This window comes from Cervus canadensis, chromosome 27 (genome assembly GCF_019320065.1).
Source record: "Cervus canadensis isolate Bull #8, Minnesota chromosome 27, ASM1932006v1, whole genome shotgun sequence".
In the NCBI taxonomy this organism is placed as follows: domain Eukaryota; kingdom Metazoa; phylum Chordata; class Mammalia; order Artiodactyla; family Cervidae; genus Cervus; species Cervus canadensis.
This window is the reverse complement of record NC_057412.1, coordinates 9,249,443-9,272,024: the sequence shown is the minus strand read 5'-3', so window position 1 is coordinate 9,272,024 and position 22,582 is coordinate 9,249,443. Positions and strand designations below refer to the sequence as shown.

The window sequence follows — 22,582 nt, the reverse complement described above, 5'->3', positions numbered from 1 at the left end:
AAGAAACCATCTTCAAACAGTAACAACTATGACTACCTCTCTAAACAGATACCTATGAATGGCATTTAGTCAATATATAAATGTTAGATTCTAGCAATAAAGTCTGGTGGGTCTCCTTTCATCAGCAAAAAGGCAGTTTATCTCTGTAGCATTGACAACCCAAGATAAAAGTAAATTAAGACCTACACAGTCACTGCCCTATCACTGAAAATCCTATTTTATATGGAGCTAGCAATGCAGTCACACGAACTGGCTGTGATTTATATGATGGGTGGCAATAAGGGTAATTGATATATAGGGAATAAAAACCTGTAAAGGAAGATTTGATGCAAAAATTTCATCTCACAACATGGAAGAGTGTATAGACTGCCACCCCAACTTTAAAAAAAAAAAAAAGAAAAAAAAGTCTATTTCTCCAACTGCAAAATAACAAAAATCCCTAATGCCTTCTAAGCTCAAATATTTATCAAGTCCTAGTTAGATGAGACATTTATAATGTGCAAATAAAGTTTGTGATCCTTACATGTGATACTGGACTGTCTACAAGAAAAAAAAAAAGAACAAAGGCACTTGCACGGATATGCCCTGGTATCACGCTTATTTTATAGTCAGTGCAGTCATAGTTGGCAGGTTATCAATGCATTGTGTGGACAGAGGGTAATAAAAACGTTATCTATGTTGTGTTTACTCTAGTCAAGCTTCATTTCTTTTTTATGCCTTATGGACATGTCCTGATGGGGGAATTTTGTCAAATATGTGAACTGAGGTGAATGCTGGTATGATTTTTATTAATATCTACATCCTACTTAGTGCAATGCACCAAAACGTAAGAGCAAATTCAAGTCTGAATCTGAAAACCATGTGTGAAGTCACAGCAACATTCACTGGCATTCAGGATATCTTAAGCTTCAATTACTGTATTTTTGTCAGCTTGTCAGAGCTAGGCTCCGTTTTATTCACGGTGGACCATAAAGGGATGACCTGCCACAGTCACGTGATGCTGGGTAGATGAGTTCAAAAAGTCAAGATCTTCAGTATTGTCCACTTCCATTGAGACTGTCGATCCCTGGGTCAGGAAGATCCTGGAGGAGGAAATGGCAACCCGCTCCAGCATTCCTGCCTGGAAAATCCCATGGACAGAGGAGCCTGGTGGGCTACAGTCCATGGGGTGGCCAAGAGTCTGACACGGCTGAGTTTGATGCACACAGCCGTGACAGCCGATAGAATTCTTAACCTCTATGGAGGTCTTCAGGATAAAACTAGTTTCAGTCTACATCAGCCTCTCACAGCAATCCTTCCCTTCATTTGTGCATTTTAGTTTATTTAATTCTGGCACATACTTAAGTCTCATCATACTGATAAAACTGTCAACTTATTGAAGGCAAGTATTGGGTTAACTTTGCTGGTGTCCCTCGAAATTAGAGTTAGCAGCAACATGTCCCAGGCTTAACAGACTGATTAAACCAGGGGTGGGCCTGCTGGTCTCTTTTGCTAAATAAAGTTTTACTGGAACACAGCTGTATCAATTCATTTACCTATTGTCTGAGAATGCTCTCACCTATTACTGCCAAGTTGAGTACTTATAACAGAGACCATTTGCCTGGACAACCTAAAATATTGACTTGCTGGCCTTTTACAGAAAATATTTGCTGACTTCTTTATTTTCTGAATTTCATACAGCTTTTATTATGGTAAAATACACATAACATACTATATACTATTTTCACATCACTTAGAGGTTAATTTGTATGATGTTTGTGATGGAACATAATGTACATAATTTTTATTTTATTTATTTATCAAACTTTTCATTTTATATTGTGGTGTAGCCAATGAAAAATGTTATGACAGTTCAGGTGGATGGCAAAGGGACTCAGTCAAATATATCCATGTATCCATTCTCCGCCAAACTCCCCTCCCATCCGGGGGGTCACATAACATTGAGCAGACTTCCTCGTGCTATAGGGCAGGTCCTTGCTGATTACTCATTTTAAATACAGCAATCCCTTTTCCCCACTGCTGACTCTTGTTAAGCTATCCACTTCTTCTTTGGAAAGAGCTAAGGAAGAGAGAGCACACATATAATGCTTCCCTGATGGCTCAGTTGGTAAAGAATCCACTTGCAATGCAGGAGACCCTGGTTTGATTCCTGGGTCAGGAAGATCTGCTGGAGAAGGGATAGGCTACCCACTCCAGTATTCTTGGGCTTCCCTTGTGGCTCAGCTGGTAAAGAATCCACCTGCAATGCAGGAGACCTGGGTTTGACCCCTGGGTTGGGAAGATCCCCTGGAGAAGGGAAATTGGGAAGATCCCCTGGAGAAGGGAAAGGCTACCCACTCCAGTTATTCTGGCCTGGAGAATTCCATGGACTGTATAGTCCATGGGGTTGCAAAGAGTCGGACACAACTGAGCGACTTGCACTTTGCACTTTACTATTCTTAGTAAATGAGATTTTTTTTTAAAATGCTGGTTTGCTGAGCAAATCAATTGTTTTCAATCTTAGGGTTTTTCACTGTGATAGTTTGGTGGAAAGAAGCATTGCTTTTATCCTAACAATTTCTGGATACCAAAGATGTGGCTTCTCATACTTGTCAATGGAACAGAATTTATTGGCACTGATGTGACACATAATTTAATGCACCATTGTGTCTTTTAATGCTTTTAATTGTTTTTAATAATGCTTGGCAGTTTCATAAAAAACATCAGAGTTCCATTAGTATTAGAGAATATGCTAACAGGAACTAATACTTGCTCTTTCACAATCAGAAGAACAAGAACGGTTAAGAACAATGTAAGTCTGGCCAAAGATGAGATGGCCTTGGCGTTATGACAGGGCACTGCAAAGCTGGGACTAAGATAGCACCTTCTATTCAAAGGCCACACAGTAAGTGCCTAAGGCAATAACCTCAGAGTTTGGGGACAGTGGTTTGGCCTTATCTGATATGTTCCAATTCCTTTTATAGTCTCTGGAAGTGTAGTAGTCTATTCTGTGCTCTCTGGATCATTCTGATGTGCCTAGAAATCAATCTTTTCCTCTCCCCCAATCCTGCATGAGGTCTGACCTAAACCTCTGCACAGACTCTATGGCCATGAACACTATTCCAAAATGCAGCTTAGATGTCAAGTAATCTGTGTAGCAAGGCCACATGGCCTCTCTACAGATGGCCCTTCTCTAGTGTAAGTTGGGATTCTATGAAACCAAGATGAAACAGAAGAGGTAAATCACGCACACCTCCAACCCAGGGGTTTGCTGGTTTATTCTTTGCTTCTCCAGCAGTGCTTACACTGAGGTAGAAAACTCAGAAGAGCAACTGTGACCTTTCCCTTGCACATGTGTGTGGTCAGTCACTTTAGTTGTGTCTGACTCTTTGTGACCCTACAGACTACAGCCCACCAGGCTCGTCTGTCCAAGGGATTAGTCAGGCAAGAATACTGGAGTGGGTTGCCATGCCCTCCTCCAGGGGATCTTCCCAACCCTCAGGGATCGAACCCGCATCTCCCGTGTCTCCTGCACTGCATGCAGATTCTTTACCACTGAGCCAGCTGGGAAGACCAACTTCTCCCTTAACCTGCAAATACGGAGAGCTAGGACAGTGGGCTAACAAACTGATTTCATAAACATCGTTGAGAACTGCAGGCTTCTGACATTCTGACACTTCAGCAATGCCCTCAAGTCTATGGAAGGTTTACCTGTTTCCACCAGCCTGGTTATGTCTGAAATCAGATGTGGGCAAAGTACTAGTCTAAGATCAGGGGTTCTCAATGGGGTGGCATTTTGTCCTCCCCAGGGCACATGTGGCGAGATCTAGAGACATTATTAGTTATCACAGTGGGGCTGGTGTCACTGCCATCTCACAGGTAGAGGCCAGGGATGCTGCTAAACATCCTCTAACCACAGGACAGCACCCACAATGAATTAAATGACCCCAAATGTCAACCGTGTTGAGGTTGAAAGACCTTGAGTTAGATGTCATTTGTGTCTCAACCGCACTGTGGGGAAGGGGCCAAAGATGAGTCATGGGTCATTCCCTTTGGCCAGACCCTTTGGTGCAGCTGGCTGACCAGAAATTGGCATGATACTCTTTGAGAGTAAAAGCATCTGCTTGCCTTTTGAGATGCAGTCTGATGAAAAGAACACTAGGGGAAAAAAAGATCATACTCTCATGTTTGAAACATAAACTTATCAATAAATATTTAGGCAGAAATTTTATTGTTCATAAACACTGCACTGGGCTAAGTGAATGTGAAACCGTGGCATCATCCTTAACCCACAAAACCCAGGTTTCATAAGATTTTTAATCCCAAATGGGAAAGGGATTTTTTAAAGGATTCAAATCCATAGATTTATGAGTCAAATGAAAGTTCTTAGCCTCAGTTCTCTACCCTCTCTACTTGTAGTTTATGATTTTTAAAAACATATTGCATTTTTTTCTTTATTTTCTGCCTGCATTGGGTCTTCACTATGGTGTGCAGGCTCTTTCTAGTTTTGGCATGCAGAATTAATTGCCCACTGCATGTGGCATCTTAGTTCCCAGACCAGGCATCAAACCCACACCCCCTGCACTGCAAGGTGGCTGTTTAACCACTGGACCAGCAGGGAAGTACCTCTAGGTAGGGTTCAGATGCTCATCTATGATAACAAAACCCAAAAAATCATCAAGTTTCTCTTAAAATTGCAGTGTTCAAAAATGGTTTTTATGACAAAAATTTCAAATCTAGGAATGCCTAATTATAATAACAGGAAGTCTTGATAAGAAAATGACTGTATTCATAATGAAGACCATCACACTTTTTCTCCACACAAGCAATCGTCTTATCAGTTTAACTGAAGAGCTTTTTCTAGCTCGCTTCACACTTATTATTTGACTAGCAGCAACTCGGACTGGGAAACCTAGAAGACCACCCACCTTTGTGAACCGTGATGTCCTCCGATTGGCCCCAGGTTGGTGAAGCGGCCAAGAGCAGCAGGCCTCAGCTGTCGAATCAAACGGGCCTGTCCACCTTTCTCAGTTTGGTGCATTTTCTCTAACTCCAGCCTGCTAACTGCATTTGACCTCCAGATGACCATGAGTTTTTCAATTCAAATGTACAGCTTTGCTATAAATAAGAGCGCGGAGCTGTGCAGGCTATAAATAACTAGAAATTATATGCTTTCTCCCGGCTCTTCACACAAGCACTACAAAACCCTTCACTTTCAATGACTGAACAGCCTCTGTAGGTAGACAAGAAAATATAGCTGCCCAAATTACCTCACCCTCCTAGAAAGGAAAGGTGTTAGGATCCCAAACACATTACAAGTAGATGGAAAAAATGACTGGGAAAGAGAAAATGACAACAGATTGCCAATGTCTGCTGCGAAGAGTTGAGAAAACAAGTACTCCATGAAAAGAAATTTATTGAACGATGATGCTCATTCCCAGTAATGAATAAAAATAGAAAAAGATTATTTTTTATATGCTTAAAGTGATAAAAAGTGAAGCTTAAAGTAAAAATAATGACTGCTTTTGTAAAAGGGTGGGAAAGATTAAATTTATTGATGCAGGCTGCATTCATGGCATTTAGGAAAAAACGATTTTAATATTTGTCAGCCATTTCCCACAATTTTCTGTACTCTTAAAATGTGGTTCTGAACTTCAAATGTAATTTGCTAACCTAGCAAACTGTCAGAAACGGCTGGCCATTTGGAGCACAGGTCACAGCCACAGTACCATTTAGGTTTAAACCTGGGCCTGCCACCTGTGACGCTATGATGGCTGGGGACAAGTCACCGAGTTCCTAAAGCTTCATATTTTTTCTTGTATGCACAAAGGAAATGACGAAAATGGACACAAAATTCCCAAGAAAAGAGATGATCTAAGAAAAATGCCTTATAAAATGCAACACTCCTTGCAGCTCAATGTACTCTCAATCTCACAATACAAAATCTATAGTTTAAAAAAAAAATCTATAGTCTTTCCTCATCCTTCTATGTCTAGCCACTTGCCATACTTTCAACTAAAATTTGTCTTTTTAAAGACAAGATCATTAGCTTCATCAATTGTGAGACTAGATTTTTTTCAGGATGATAAAGACAAATGCTAATTTTCACTGTATCCAAGCTACAACCCCAACTGTGTCTTTCCCTCCACCAACCACAAGCATCAGTGGTTTCTATCAACCTAACCTAATGTTGGATGAATTTGTTTTGGGATATGATCCAAATTTTAAATGAGTGATTATGTATTTGACACCACATGTTTTAAACAAAGCTAAACAGGTAGGCCAACTGAAATCATCACAATGCACTGATATTATAAGGCAGGTTGACACAGCATTTCTTTATAAAGTGCTTTCTCTGCATCTTAATGATGAAATCAGAAGTTGGGCACGTCTTTCCCACTAGTGGTGTATTCAGGGAGGGGAAGGAGAAGTCTTGAATTCTAGAAGTGACCGTTCACTTCCTAAAGCCTAACAGCTGTCTGTAAACACACATACTTGAACCCTCTGCATACGTATTAGTCCACATAGTTAGTACAACGCATGCACATTAAATGCTTAAATGAGTCACTTATACACACGGGCTCTTGCTAAATCATAGCATCTTGTGAGCTTTAGGAAGTAAAATAGTGATGCCAAATAAAACACAAAACAAGGCTGTATAAACAGTATTTTATAAAACCATATGAAATAAAGAGGAAACTGATTAGAAATAGCAAAAGCCAGGTCAAAGCTCTTAGCCTGACACTGCAAGTTACCTGGCAAAATCAGATGGAATTACAAGCAAGGCAATGGAAATAAACATTTTTGTTAAAAGATAGGTGTTCAAGAAACACAAAACCATGCAAAGGTGAGGATGCTGGAGCTACAATCCAGCCATGCAATATACTTCTCCCTCCTCCCTTCCGTCGAGTGAATGACAACATACGTTTAACAGGATCTTGGGGAAGAGGTTCCTGGGTGGTCTTGAGTAAACTGTGGGACACTATGGAGAAAATAAGAGAATATAACTAAAAACAAAAACAGAAACATGGGAATGACGGATGAAACTCAATGACATGATTCTACTGACCAAAGGAAAAAGCAGAAACAAAAACATTGACTTAAAAACAAAAATGAAACAAATATCCTGAGTTTGGGCCATAGCACTAAATAACATGGAACCAAAGTAAATATACAAACATAAGATATATGTCCACAAGAACATCATGGGCTGTGGATATTCTGTCTCTGATAGTACATCCCAGTACCCCGTGGAAGCATTTCTTGCTCCCATCTACCTGCTTAGTGTCAGCATCAGCAGTTCCCACCCACCCTTTCTTCATGGTATCTCCATTCATTTCACCATTCTAACGGCAGCCCTGGCCCTCAGCTCTGGCTATTTGTTGAGGCCTTTACTGTCTACTTACAGTCCTTTTTGTCCACTCTTCTGACTGACTTTCAGCCACTCTTGTTTGCTTTCTTGACATTATTACTCTATAACCCGTCTCCTTTGAAACTAACTACTGACTGCTTGTCCATTATACCTTTGTTGGGAGCATTTATCTTTTGCAAATTTCTTGGCAAAGAACGTGCCATCCCAAGATTCCATCTGATCTGTGATGCCCATGGCTCTGGCTCCCAGTCTGAGTTAACTCAAAATAACCAAATGGAGATGGTGTGCTTTGAAGGTAATAGTAGGGTGTTTTTGAGGGTAGGGGGGAGCACATAATTTCTAATTTTTTTGGCGACACCTGCAGTACGTGGGATCTTAGTTCCCTAACCAGGGATCAAACATGTGCCCCCTTCAATGGAAGCTCAGAGTCTTAACAACTGGACTGCCAGGGAATTCCTGATACCTTTTAATTCTTGAAGCAAATTCTCAACTATTAATAATTTTTAAAACCCTCCTTCTTATTGTATGTATAATGTATATATTTATATTCCAAAACGTAAATACACCCCAGGGAAAGGGGGGAAAAAGTTGGATATCTGCCAGGAAGTCTCCCCCCCGCAGGGAAACCAGTTAGAATCACTGTAACGAAAGTCCTCTGTTCATGAGGCTCCAGGCAACAGAACCCACCACCGTCCTCCAGGTTACCTGACCTAATTAACTTTTTTGTTTGAAACTGAACAAAGGAGTCTTCTGAGCTGGAAGCCACAGTCTTCCCTTCAGAGCCAGAAAAGAAGCCTTCAGAGCTACCAGGTCCTACACTGGTTCTCACAGCGAGTAGAAGGGGCGGCATCTCTCACACAAGAGACCAACAGGAACTTTTCCAGTAGATTCCACTTATACTGGACTTCACAAGACAAGGTCTTGATGGTGCAGGCCCTTTGTTGTTTAGCGTAATTCTATGATCACACTGGGAAACAATTTATATCATCCCTGGGAATCGTATGCAGGAAATGGTGGCTGTCACCCTCTCCAGAACCATGCAAAAAAGGCAGGAGTCTCTCAAAAGAGAAATGCACACTTACTGAGTTTCACTTTTACTTTATCAAGTTGAGTAATATTCCTTGAGTAGATCACACTCTCTCCTCATGGAATAGAAAGATAGATACATACATAGGTAGCTACATAGGTGGATAGAGAGAGAAGATACACAGGTAGACAGATAAGATAGATATGTATAGATAGATACATAGGTAGATAGATAGACAGATAAGATAGGTAAATAGATACATAAGTAGATAGATGGATAGATAGAGGGTAGGTAGATAGGTAGGTAGGTAGATAGGGAATTTAATGTGGAAGGCTGTTAAGAAGAACAGAGGTCCCACATGTTTGGTCTGTTACCTCCAGAAAACTACCTCTGTGGAAATGGTATCAACTTGCATATAAGTCATCATGACTTCATTTATTTAGTCCCCTGAGTTATGAAAAACTTAAAGAGGAAGAGAAAAAGACTTGGCAAATTGTATTTCCTGAGTCTTATGTCATAGAACATTTCTAATGCTAAGTCAGGAGTTTTCTTCCTTCTATTTCCAAGAGAAGACATGAAAACTCCACGTTGCAAATATCCCTGTGTGAGCTTAGGGACCACTGGGTCATCTCTACCCTCTGGCATCAGATGTGCATGCCCTCCACTCAATCCGGTTCCCTCCATAAACATCACGTGTTATGAGACGAAGCTCAGCCCAGGCAACACAGCTTGCCAATGCAAGGGGTGGGGGGCGGGCAGCGCCATCAGCCGGGCTGCCGGTGGAAGCCCTCATCTGCACGTGGAGCACACATGCAGAGAGCTGAACACAAAGATACACGGACAAACGCAGGGATACACTGGCAGAAACAGCGGAGAAGACACAAGGGCAACTCCAGCTTGGCTCAAAAGAGAAGCCCTCCAGAGACCCTCGAGATCGCAAGACGGGAGGCGCCACAGCTAGTGCGAGATACACACCCACGGCCATGCTTTTGATTCGAGAAAGACGGAGATGTGTGCCCAGGATGGAACGTGCCCGGCGATTAGAGAACTCGACAGAAACGAGGTTAGTGGGAGCAACACACCCCGCCCCCACGCCCCCTTCGCGAGAACCAGGAAAACCAGTCGGTTACAGAGAGCAGAGTCAGTGGCGAGAAAAGACGAAAAAGGCGGCCAGGCTGGAGGGAGGTCCACTTACTGACGCTGCCACACACGGCCATGCAGTACTCCTCCGTGTCAAAGTTGTTTCGGTTGCCGCCACATCCGCCGTAAAAGAAGGGGGCGCACTTCCCTTCAGTCACATCAAAGTACCAGCGGGAGATCATTGCTCGGCATGGCCCCGTCTCGGCTTGTTCAGAGCACACCTCTAATCAGAGGAGACGTGGGGAACCACATTTAGCAAGAAAAGGTATGGCTCGCCGTTCGCGCGCACGCGTTTATTCTGCTTACGCGTTAGTCCTCCCGGGGTTCCCAAATGCAACCCGGGGCATCTGCCCAACATTTCCCGAGGAACTGAGTAACGACCTACTAGGACTTTCAGTTCAGTTCAGTCGCTCAGTCGTGTCCGACTCTTTGCAACCCCATGAATCGCAGGACGCCAGGCCTCCCTGTCCATCACCAACTCCCGGAGTTTACTCAAACTCATGTCCATGGAGTCGGTGATGCCATCCAGCCATCTCATCCTCTGTCGTCCCCTTCTCCTCCTGCCCCCAATCCCTCCCAGCATCAGGGTCTTTTCCAATGAGTCAACTCTTCACATGAGGTGGCCAGAGTACTGGACTGATTTCCTGTAGGATGGACTGGTTGGATCTCCTTGCAGTCTAAGGGACTCTCAAGAGTCTTCTCCAACACCACAGTTCAAAAGCATCAATTTTTCAGTGCTCAGCTTTCTTCACAGTCCAACTCGCACATCCATACATGACCACTGGAAAAACCATGGCCTTGACTAGACGGACCTTTGTTGGCAAAGTAATGTCTCTGCTTTTTAATATGCTGTCTAGGCACTGGATAGTCATCCAAAGGCAGCCAAAAGCTCTGTTCACCTGTAGCTGGAGTCTTTTTTATTAGTACTGAGGAGCTACACTGATTAAACCCAAGGAGCCTGTGATGCTTTGTTTCCGAAGTAATTCTGAAGTCCTGGTGAAAGTGAAAAGTAAAGTCGCTCAGTCGTGTCCAACTCTTTGCAGACCTCATGGACTGTAGCCTGCACCAGGCTTCGCTGTCCATGGGATTTTCCAGGCAAGAATACTAGAGTGGGTTTGCCATTCCCTAAAGTCCTGATGTTGGAGAAGACTCTTGAGAGTCCCTTGGACAGCAAGGAGATCCAACCAGTCCATCCTGAAGGAGATCAGTCCTGGGTGTTCATTGGTAGGACTGATGCTGAAGCTGAAACTCCAATACTTTGGCCACCTCATGCGAAGAGTTGACTCATTGGAAAAGACCCTGATGCTGGGAGGGATTGGGGGCAGGAGGAGAAGCAGACGACAGAGGATGAGATGGCTGGATGGCATCACCGACTTGATGGACATGAGTCTGAGTAAACTCCGGGAGTTGGTGATGGACAGGGAGGCCTGGCATGCTGCGATTCATGGGGTCGCAAAGAGTCGGACATGACTGAGTGACTGAACTGAACTGAAACATTGTCTGCACGTCAAAACAATTCTTCATGACTTCTCTTTGAAAATAACTTCAACTTTAAAGGTGAAAGGATTGTTGTATCTGGTAATGATGGCAAAAAGTTTAACCTTGTGCAAACACCTGATTGTTTTTCTTGAATAACTGACTGCCTTGACTGTCCTAATTCAAATTACACGTATTTTGAATGTGGTCTAGTTTTCAGAGAGAGAGAAAGTCAGCCTGTTCACTGACTATATTTGAAAACATATATAAAACCTGTGAATATGACTTAGAGTTGATTATGTTAAGTCTAATTAAAGATGAATTTGTACCTTGGCAAAAATAATTTCATACAATAGAATATAGGCAAACCACAATTTGTTAATACAAATCCAACACTGTTTTTTACATTATACAGCTTACCTGCTAACAAGACTTGTCACCCTCCCCTGAATCAGGTTCATAATCCCTGGCTGACTGAAAGTGTAGCAACCTGTCCGATTCTATTTGTAAAGTTACTGCAATTAGAATTTGAGCTCTACCTCCTTTTTTGTTAGAAATAAAAACAATTTTCCAACCCAGTTTGTGCCCCACCTAGCTAGGCTTATGGAGAGCTTGCTGACACCTTAGCACACTCAGATGTCTTCTTATCTTAGTTTTATTAACATGTCAGGGGGAAGCACCCTTCTTCTAAAAGATAAAAGCCATGCACAACAGTAAAGAATCTGCCTGCAATGCAGGAGACCCAGGTTCAAGCCCTGTGTCGGGAAGATGCCTTGGAGAAAAGCATGGGAACCCACTCCAGTATTCTTGCCCGGAGAATTCCATCGACAGAGGAGCCTGGTGGGCTACAGTCCATGGGACCACAAAGAGTCACACACAACTGAGCAACTAACACTTTTCACACTTTCATGCATAATGCAGAGATGCTTATTAACATCCCTGATAGCTCAGTCAGTAAAGAATTGGCCTGCAATGCTGGAGAGCCAGGTTCGATTCCTGGGTCGGGAAGATCTGCTGAGAAATGATAGGCTACCCACTCCAGTACTCTTGGGCTTCCCTGCTGGCTCAGCTGGTAAAGAATCCGCCTGCAATAGGCCTGGGCTCAATTCTTGGGTTGGGAAAATCTCCTGGAGAAGGGAAAAGCTATCCACTCCAGGATTCTGGCCTGGAGAATTCCATGGGGACTATAGTCCATGGGGTCACAAAGAGTAGGACACGACTAAGCAACTTTCATTTTCGCATTATTCAACAAACTGATCCTCATCAATTACTCAAAGATCTACCATGTTGACCTAAAAGAACTCCTGCTTTACTTCTCTCTACACACCACTCACTGCTCCTTCTAGTCAAAGGAAATGGGTGGCAGCAAGATGGGAAGCTGCTGCCATCCTGATGATGTCAGCAGAGCAGGCAGGGGAGTGAGCACTGGCCCAGAAGCCAAGTGTCAGGATCTCTGCAGGCCCTGGGTAACAGATATCTGAGGTGATTCTGGCTCTCTCTGGATGGTTTTAGGATGGAAACATCGGACTCCAGGAGTATCAAGTTCAGGGTCACCTATCAGTCAGGTCATTTCATTTGGTACAGCTCCTTTCACAGTCCATGCTTGCCAAGCCATGAGGTGTTGTAGTTAGCTCTCTGCTATATGATAAAAACCTGCCAGCCTGTTGACACAAGCATTCCATCCACTTGGCAATTTGGTTTCTCCCCCCAGTTATGGAACTATCATTCTAATACAAAGGGTTAAGTTAGTTTTGGTGTAGGTGCGGTCTGATCACCTCTGAGTTACTGACAAGGAGAATCTGGGCTGCAGAGCTAGAAGCCACATGTCGTTCAAGTGTGGGATCCCTGCAAACCACAGCCATCCGCTGGCTCCACTCCTGGATGTTAATTCTCTCTCTCAATTGTAAGACGTGAGACTGGCTTTTCCCTCCTTCTCCTTTCTTTCTGGCAGTGACTAGAACATCACCTTCCTAGAGCAGTAGAGCTGATTTCAGAGGGGACTCGAGTGGAATGGATCACTTTTTGTCTCACTCATCATTTCTACTCTACTGTAGGGCACACAAGTGATGATCTCTGACCTTAGGTCTAACCCTCCTCTTTACAAAAGAATTGTCCATGTAAATGAAAAGAGAACCTTTGCTTAGTCTGGGAGAGAGTGAGGGGTAGGCATGGGCTCTGCCCTGGGGAAGTATTATGTAATGCTTTTACGCAGGGTGTCAATAAGTATAAAGGAGATGGCCAATCACTTTCCCAAGAGAGTGATTGGAAGGAGCAACACATTTGGATTGAAGAAATGTTAAGTGATCAATGTCAAGTTCATAGTTGTGACACTGCTAAATGGGGAAAACTGGGTGAAGACTATTAATTACGTCTTCCTATTGATTCCTTCGCTGCATGTAAATCTATGATTACCTCCAAAAACTGTACACGGATCAAAAAAACTCACATTAAGAAACATATAAGAGGAATGTTTGTGGCTCAGTCTGCCTTAGAATTCTAATCTTGTCTCTTTCCCTGAATCGCTTACCGTTTCAGAGTAAGTTCCCTGAAGGGCTACAAACTTCAGTTTTAGAAACTGTTCTTTAAATTCCCTTCTAGCAATGAGAAATTATCAGGAAACCTATCCAATTAAGATCCCAACAAAGTAAAACAATTTTAAAGAATTAGGTCTGAAACATATAATTTGAAATCTGCATGACTAGATTCAGAGAAAAAGAAATCTTGAGACATTTTATTTTACTGTATTTTTCAAGAGACATTTTAAATGCTTATGTTTACATTATTATTTTTCTGAATATAAAACTTCCTAATCTATGGGAAATACTGAAAAAATTCAGTGAAAAATGTGTTTCATATTTATGACTATAATCAGCCAGTGGAAAATTATTTATAAAATTCTCCACTAAATATAGAGCATGTAAAATCAGACCTTATGTAATGGTCACCTCAAACAGAATTCATCTGAAAATGAAAACCGCAGCTTCCTTTTCTCATCCTCATTCTCTTCTCAAAATCTAAGCTAAGAAATGAAAAAATACACATTTTAAAATTATTTGCTAAATTTATTTTTGAATTTCAAGTCACCTTTGTTTCTATTCTAAGTAAATGTTACATATAATAATAAAGGAGAAAATTCGCCCAGAATTGAAGCAGGGATAATTTTCAAAGAGAATGTTTCAAGTTAGGTAGAAACACAGGAAAGACAAATATTTAAGGAACTAGAATCTCTATTTATTCATATTTAATTCTTAAACTTTTAAGGCCATAAATAGGTTTCCTAGTATTCACCTAGTCTGAATTCTGCTGGCAGGGAAGGCTCATCTCTTTTTATAAAAGCTCTATTCACCTCTCCAGACAAATACCATTTAATAAACTGAAATGCTAGTGTACACACAGCTGTATGAGTTTATGTACTTAAAATCAAGCACTCTACATTTTATATTTGGTATTTTATATCATTTTATATTTTTTTGTAAGGTAGGTCCTTGCTGAGATTTGTGCTGGTTTCAACACCAAATCCCATTATCTAAACATCAATACTATACAAATACAATATAGAGGCAAAGCTAGAGCTTCCCACATTATATAAAATGATTATGCAATTCACTGTTCAAAATATTTTATGCTTAACCACAAATAATTAACTCTGAATAGATGTCAAATTGGAGCAAAATTTTTTGTGGACGACCAAACTTAGAAAGCTAATTTTACACTTAAAAAAAATTTAACATGAAGACAGCTGTGAAAGTGGTAGCTAGAATGGGAAGAAAATCTTCAAGAGTACAATTACCATAATGGCCTTCTTAAAAAGCAGAGTTATCAGATTAGCAAGTAATTTGCTTTAAATAAAGTACTAAATAAAGGATAATATCATAATGCAAAGCTTTTTATTATGATTTTATTTTAATAACTGAATTTCAATTATTCTCAGGCTCTAGAAATGTATGTGCCAGAAAACTGTGCATTACAAGGAATGCATAAAATTTAAATTTACAAATTTTGAGAAAGTAAACACTTGAATAATCAATCAAACTACAGAGTTACTTATAGAAATCTAGGAATTAAATACTCTGACATTGTATAAACAAAGGAAAAACCCAAAGTAGCGTAATTCCTCCATATGATGCAAGAATATGGACACAATTAAGGTTCATTTACGTTAAAAATGACATATCTTGCAGTTTTAAACTGGAGTAGGAAGGGCAAATATATGAAGACAAAATAGTTTGGTTTTGTAACAAATCACCTGCTTAATGTTAACAGTAAAATAAAATGAAACAATGACAGGAGTTTAGAAATCTACAAAATATGCTTATCTTTAATATTTCAAGTAAATGTTGAATTATCTGCCTAATTATTCAATCCATTAATAATGAAAGTGGTTGACCTCAATGCCGTTTTATAACAACTTTACTTTTCAGCCTGATTAAATTATTCCTACAATTTTAATATTCCAATAGGGTGAAACATCATGAGGCTAAGTTATTAGAATCCATCTTACAGTCTGTTGAAGAATAAGTAGGCAAATTTGTGTTTGACTTTTATGGTTGAAAATTTTACAAGTCAATAAAAACATTAGAAAACAAATTATTTTTTAAGAGTGTATTTTTGTAACAACGTGTACTTTTGATGGGAAAGAGAATTTATAGTGTGCTTGCTAGTAGATGTAAAAAACCATGTCCAATAGAATATTCCTCTAATCAAGCAATAGTTATCAGATATTTATTACCTACTAATCATATTTTACTAATAGAGGCATGTAAAATTAGGCAAGCAAATTTGAACTAAATCCTTATGACAAATCTCACTTAAGCCACAAATATGGGTTGAAATATATAAACAAATGATGGGAACAGCTGTGCATGGTAATAAAATCACTGACTCAGTACGATATGACGGGAGCCAATTTGTCACGAAGTGTCTAGAAAGTATCTGCAACTGGCTTGCCTTCTACTGAATTGTGTTTATTCTCTAAGGCTACCCAGTACATGTGTCATTCCAATTATATCCAATCCGATTCTCACATACCTCCGTGATGAAAGATTAGTTATAAAAATGCCATTTGAAAAATACTTGTAAAGTGTTAGACTAACCATACCCTTGCTGGTGAGCATTCACAAAAGGGCACTGCTATTTGTCCTAATTCCTTTGTTTCCCGTTTATTATAGGAATAAACTTATTTGTCATCAAGCTGCATGGTTCCTCTGAAGCACAGCACAGTATTACAAGAAGCTCTAAACTCTGATAAGACAAGAACCCATGTCCTTTGCTGGAAATAAGAGGAAATTACTTTTCTTCTTTGACTGAGAGGCAGGTATGCTGGGAAATCTGATTGTGTGTCCAGAAAACAGAAAACTATAGTTTTATAGTGTTTGTCAATTTCTGTGGTGTAAATACTCCCACCATTGGTATTACAAGCCACCAATGGCTGTGGCTCACAAAATTCCTCAATATTTTAATAATCAGCTTTTAGCAGGAGTCGGTTATATCCCACCCATGAGAGAGAACGGGCACAGATGAAAGTAGGAACAATTATGTAGGTCCAGAAATTGTAAGGATTTTCTAATTTGCTTGCTCATGAGAGTTGAAATTTCACAACATTACTCAGTAAGTAGACATAACAGGATTCTTTCATACTTGGTGACATTTGATAATGTAGTAAGAACAATGATACCATATAAAAGGATGGTTTCACCATTATAGATAAGGATGGTTTTCCTTTTCAGTTTCTTTACTTTGTCTCAATCTAAATCTGCACAGTATAGGGGACTATAATGCTACTGGAGACTGTTCCTCAAAGTGGAGGCAGCCAGTGAACCTGTAGGAACAGCATCACTTGGGATTCAGGATCCATCCCAGACCTACTGTCTCTGAATCTAAGCTTAGGAAGCACTTCAGGTCACATTCATGTTGGAGAAGCACCATGGCCAAATGTACCTTTTATGTGCAGTTAAAATGTCAAAAGTACGAGAAGGAAATGGCAACCCACTCTAGTATTCTTGCCTGGAAAAGTCCATGGACAGACGAGCCTGGTGGGCTGCAGTGCATGTAGTTACATGACTGGGCACGTGTGCACGAGGATGGAGACGGGTTGGTAGCAATAAACTGGTAGAACTAAAAAAAGGTCAAAAGTTTATATATATATGAAAGGTCAAAAGTATATATATACACATATACAACATACTTCAAGTTATATATATTGTTAGGAAAAACGCCGCGGGAGGAAAAAGCCGCCTCTAAGGACCGGTGGTAAAGGCCTTTTATTGAGCGTCGCTCTCGGGCAGAACTCCCGGGGGCTGGTGGGTGAGGAGACAAAGGGAGTCTGCGAGGTATGAGGGGTGGGGAGGGGTTTTATAGTCAGGGCCGGCGTCCAGGCCAGGTCTTTTCATATAAGGAAGAAAGCGCGGGCTACAGCGGTGGTCAGTGTCCGAGGGCTTTATGTTGGTACCTGATTGGGCCAGGCTGCAGGGGGCCAGCCCCTGGAAGTTTATCCAGCCTCCGGAATTTGCCTTGCAGCACTTTCCCGGGGGCATGCCCCGACCTTTCATATATTACTTTTAAATGTTATATATATTACTTTTAAAAAGTATAAAAAGTATATATATATATTTGACATTAAAAAACATATAACTATTAAAGTATATTATATATAAGTATGTTTTATATACATACTTATATAAGATTCAGCCACCTTTCAAAAGGATCAGAGGGAAAGGATCAGTAAAAAGTTGCATAGGTTTTCACTTATTAAAAGAAGTGCAGATATATTTGGGAAATAAGGGGTAAACATACTTTGATAGTTAAAATAGTCGAATGTATACATATGCCAAAATCTTAATCTTAAGAAATTATCGTTACATATTTCTTTTCCTCTGAAGTTCTGTCTCATGCAAAATTAAAGCAGCTTCAATACTTCTGCCTTAAATTGAACACTAATACAGTATTTTTCTTATTCATATGTCTATGAAAACTCAAAACTTCTCAGAAACCCAAATTTAAGTGATTTTGTTCTTGTAATTTGTCAGAACATTAGAATATCAAAAGTTTTTATTTATATTGGGGAAAAATAATGAAGAAAGCTGACATAAGACTGAAGATCACTGAGCTTGGAATCTGCTTCCACTGCATCACTTCTCTGTAAGAAAGAATTATATAACATTTCTCTTACTGTAAGAAAAGGATGTTTCTAGATACGAGAGTCAAGGGTTGGGAGGATGGTCCTTTTCTGGGGGACACCAAGGGTGTCCATCTTGCCATGTTAACTTGTCCCTGTCATGGTACCCAGCAGCAAAGAGCGGGTGGATGGCTTCCAGCTGAAAACAGCAGTATCCCTGCTTGCTCTATGGTACCAGACATGAGTGAGTTTCTTTAGGAAGAATAAAAAACAAACCAGGAAGGCAGTTTTTCTTTATCTCTCACTGCCTACATGGCACATATGTATGCGTAATACTTAAAAAATAATAATTGTGTGTTGATTTGTCTCTAAATACAAACTATGAGACTATACATGACACATCAAATATCAGTTTTTATTTTACTAAATGAGTACTTAACTTTTTTAGCATATATTTCGTTTATTTTAGTTTTTCTTCTCAAATTGAAACAAATGTTCACTGCTACCTACAATGTGCAAAGCAGAGTCAGGTGTCATGACTTAACATTAACATGAGACACAGTATCGCAGGGGTATTTCTCTGCTCATATATTTAAAGCCAGGGATCACTGTCGATCTCAATATCAAAGCTCAGTGGTTTGCAACGAGAAAGTCTGTGCTTCTTATCACCTCCCAAGGGACATGTATCAAGGGCTAGAGATGCATTTTTGGTCATCACACCTCAGGGGCGCTACAGTAGAAGCCAGGGATCTTGCTAAACATCCTACAATGAACAAGACAGTCTCCACAACAAAGAACTGTCTGGCTTAAAACATTAACAATGCTGAGATCGAGAAACCCTGCCATAGCCCAAGCAAACACCAGGATTCATGCTGCGTTTTAGTGATTTTGCCCCATCATTTGGCCAAAGCTACTGTGCAGCGGTCAGCAATACCTCAGAAATCCTGGGTAACAGATGCCGGTAAATTCCAGAAGAGATATCCTCATGAGAATTAGATAACATGACATATCAGGAACTTAATTTCATGTGCAAGTAGCGTGAAATTCCTGTCTATATTCTGTTCTCAGAAATTATACCCAACAAAAGCATAAATAAATTTAAGGGGCGGAGATAAACCCATCCTCATAGTTAACACCAGCACTGTCTTACTATTATTAAGTCAGTACAGTACTTTATAACAAAGGGCACTATTTTCACCTCCTTTTACTGTTTTAAGAGTCTCCTAATTTTTAAAGTTTGCGCTGCTATCTTGAAGGCCAAGGCGTTTTCCTGAACACTTGTTTTAATTTTCTTTAAATTGAAATGTAGTTGATTTACAATGTTGTGTTAGTTTCAGGTGTAGAGCAAAGTAATTTGGTTATACATACATATATAATTTTTTCAGATTATTCTCCCCTATACTTAATACGGAATACGGAGTAGAGTTCCCTGTGCTATGCAGTAAGTCCTTATTGATTACCTATTTTATATATAGCAGTGTGTATGTGTTAATCCCAAACTCCTAATTTATCCTTCCTCCCTGTGAGGCAAAGTCTTTCTGTTTTATATATAAGTTCATTTGTATCTTTTTCATTTAGAGTCCACATATCAGTGATACCATATGACATTTATCCTTGTCTGGTTTACTTCTTAGTTTGATACCTTGTCTGGTTTACTTCACTTAATTTGATAATGTCTAGGTCCTTCCATGTTGCTACAAATGGCATTATTCAGCTATAAACATTCCACTGAACATCATTTTTATGTGATATTTGTTCAGCTTTGCCTCCTCTTGACGTCTTACTCTTCCACTAATAGAATCACAAAAGGTCAAATATCAGAAGAGGTGATACATTTTTAGGGGGACAAAGAAACAGGTGTTTAGACTGAAATCCATCCTGCTTAAAAACTCCAGAAAGTCTTTTTCTAAAAGGGAACTAAAGATTTCCATTAAAACACACAATTGTTACCTGCCCAAGGAATCAGAGCCCCTACTTAATGGAACATATAGATTAGCTAAAAATTAGCTGAAAATGACATGCATATTTAAATGCTCTGTTCTCTCACTTGCTGGATTTCTTTTACTATATAAATTGCAGACTCTGTGTTGTGAAAATATATACAATTGCCAACATTTGTATATTTTTTGGACATCAACTAATTTAGGGAAAAACATAAGAAAGACTAGCATTTTTTAAAAACCTAGTTTCTGGCCTTTAATTGAACAGGGCTGAAAATTTTATTTTTATAAGAAATTTAGACATAATTGTGTTAAAATACCTTCAGCTGATTATTTCCTTTTCCAACACTGTATTAAAGAATCTTGACACAAAGTGTAGAAGGTAAAAATAAGCACTATTAGCCATGTAAAAGTTCAAGCAAAATCAAGTTCAAAAACAGAACTTTCTATGTGGCAATGAAGATCTTGGTGGATATATTAAACCACTGACTTCTACATTCCACAGTATGAAACCTATATTTCAAAAAATTTGTTACTAAAAAATTATATATGTAAACACATCACACGCAGTCTTTTATATGGCTCTATTTCTCACATTTGAAGTAAATTATTTGAATGAGCATGGAAAGAAGCTTGTTAATGCCATGCTTTACTCTGCCTTTACCAAAGCATATATCAAACAACCTCAAAATCAATGGCTGCAGTGCCATGGGGCACAAAATAATAGGCTGCCATCTGTCACATCTCTGCCCTGCGTGGATACTAGTTCTCTCAAAGTCATGAAAAGGATGCTACATTCTGATCCAGGAACAGGAGTGGAGCTTACCTGTCTGTGGTCCTAACAGAGAAGGGTAAAGTCTTCCTCAAAAGGAAGCAGCCATTATTCCTTTGCCCTGTTTTCAAACCCATAAGGGAGTTTTATTTTCATTTTGGGCTAGTGTGCTGCTATGAGAACCCCAACAAAAGTATGTGAGTATATTTCCATGTCTGCAGCAAGTCAAGCTCACAGTCTTCTCCAAACTTCATGGAAAGTTAAATACAAGCAATGAAAAAGAACCCTACCAGTGAGTGATGGGCTGCCTTGCAAGTGGCACATGGATTACAGACAGGTAACACAGGGGACGTGAAAATCAGGTCAACCTCTGTCTGCTCTACCCTTGGGATAACACAAGCCGTTCTGCTTTATTTATGGTATTTCTCGGATTCATTCTATTCGGTGCTCCATTAACCGGCAAATCCCTATTCTCCTTTAAAAAAACTCACTCAGATGACAACTTCTTGGCAATGCTGTAGGTGAAACTTCTGTCTCTTGGCTGGGCACTTTCCCTCCCCTGGGCTGCCAAAGTTTCTCCAGCCAGGTCAGAGAGGCTGGTTTCTCCTGAAGAGTGAGTATACAGCTCTGGCTGGAAGCAACCTGAGTGAGCCACCTTCTTCATATCCCTGTGTTCTCAAGAACTGGTGCAATGCCCAGTTCCTAGGAGTGCCTGGTCTACGTTGGTGGAATGTACAGCAGCAAATCACACGATGCTTCTCAGAGATTAACAGTAACCAGGGGGAGAAGAACAGTAATTTAATTCTGTGGAGGTCAAGTCACCTAGCCCAAGGCAAGCAACATTTAGATCAAACTTTTAAATTTCATCATCGTATGGTATGGTTAAATTGTCTCCTCTATCAGTATCTCTGTCCATTTAATAGTTGAACTTCCAAGAGGTTTAAAATACCCTCAAGAAATGAAACTCCACCTTGAAATGCAATGGCATTTAAAACTATCTTGATTCAATTTTCAGCCAGACACAAAATTGAACTGTAGATATATATCTAAATATACAATATAGTCACAAAAGGTGACTAATTTTTTAGTTTAAGTTTAAGCTGTTTTCTCCTTAATATATGCCCATAAATAACAGCTCTATTATATAATAGAAATGGATGCATCTCACTGATGCATTTTATAATGCAAAAAGACAATCTGTTGGGTTACCTTTGGCATTCCTAATTAGGAGTAAGTGTTAGTTCTCTGGGGAATCAAAATGACACACAGACCAGGGCAACTATAGTTGTTATTGTTCAGTTACTAAGTCATGTCTGACTCTTTGTGACCCACGGACTCTAGCCTGCCAGGCTCCTCTGTCCTCCAGCTATAGTAGACTAGGTTAGTTGAGTACTTACCGTCTACCAGGAACAGTACTGTGTGTTTCCTGTGAATTACTTCATTTAATCCTCACAAAATGGCTAAAACTGGGTGGGTATTATTGAATCGCATTTTTCAAAGGGAAGCAATGAGGTATAGAGGTTATTTCACTGATACAAATTTACACAGTCTGTAGGTTGTAAAGCCAGGCTTTGACTCTGAGCAGCCTTTCCTTTTAAAACATATGGAAAACTTAGAATGTGCCAGGCATTATATGGTAAATGCTTAGCATGGATCATCTAGAGTAATCATGTAAAAAACATGCAACATCATAACAGCATCTATAAAACACACATGAAAAAACAGACTTACCGAGGGTATCTTGGTAACTGGCCCAAGACCA

At 40.0% G+C, this 22,582-nt stretch overlaps 1 protein-coding gene across 7 annotated transcripts in view; it reads right to left on the bottom strand.

Annotated features, from left to right (window-relative positions):
• Nucleotides 1–22,582, bottom strand: part of LOC122428625 (amyloid beta precursor protein) — a 287,533-nt gene that overhangs the window by 101,897 nt on the left and 163,054 nt on the right. For 2 of the 7 annotated variants that reach the window (XM_043448647.1, XM_043448646.1), the window contains exons 7-8: nucleotides 9,574–9,741; nucleotides 6,905–6,961 (exon numbers count right to left, since the gene is read on the bottom strand). The exons of 2 other annotated variants lie outside the window; for them this stretch is intronic. In XM_043448647.1, the coding sequence (XP_043304582.1) occupies nucleotides 6,905–6,961; nucleotides 9,574–9,741 (225 nt within the window). The remainder of the gene's footprint in view (nucleotides 1–6,904; nucleotides 6,962–9,573; nucleotides 9,742–22,582) is intronic. 3 more of the 7 variants (XM_043448648.1, XM_043448649.1, XM_043448650.1) reach the window with 2 other exon arrangements.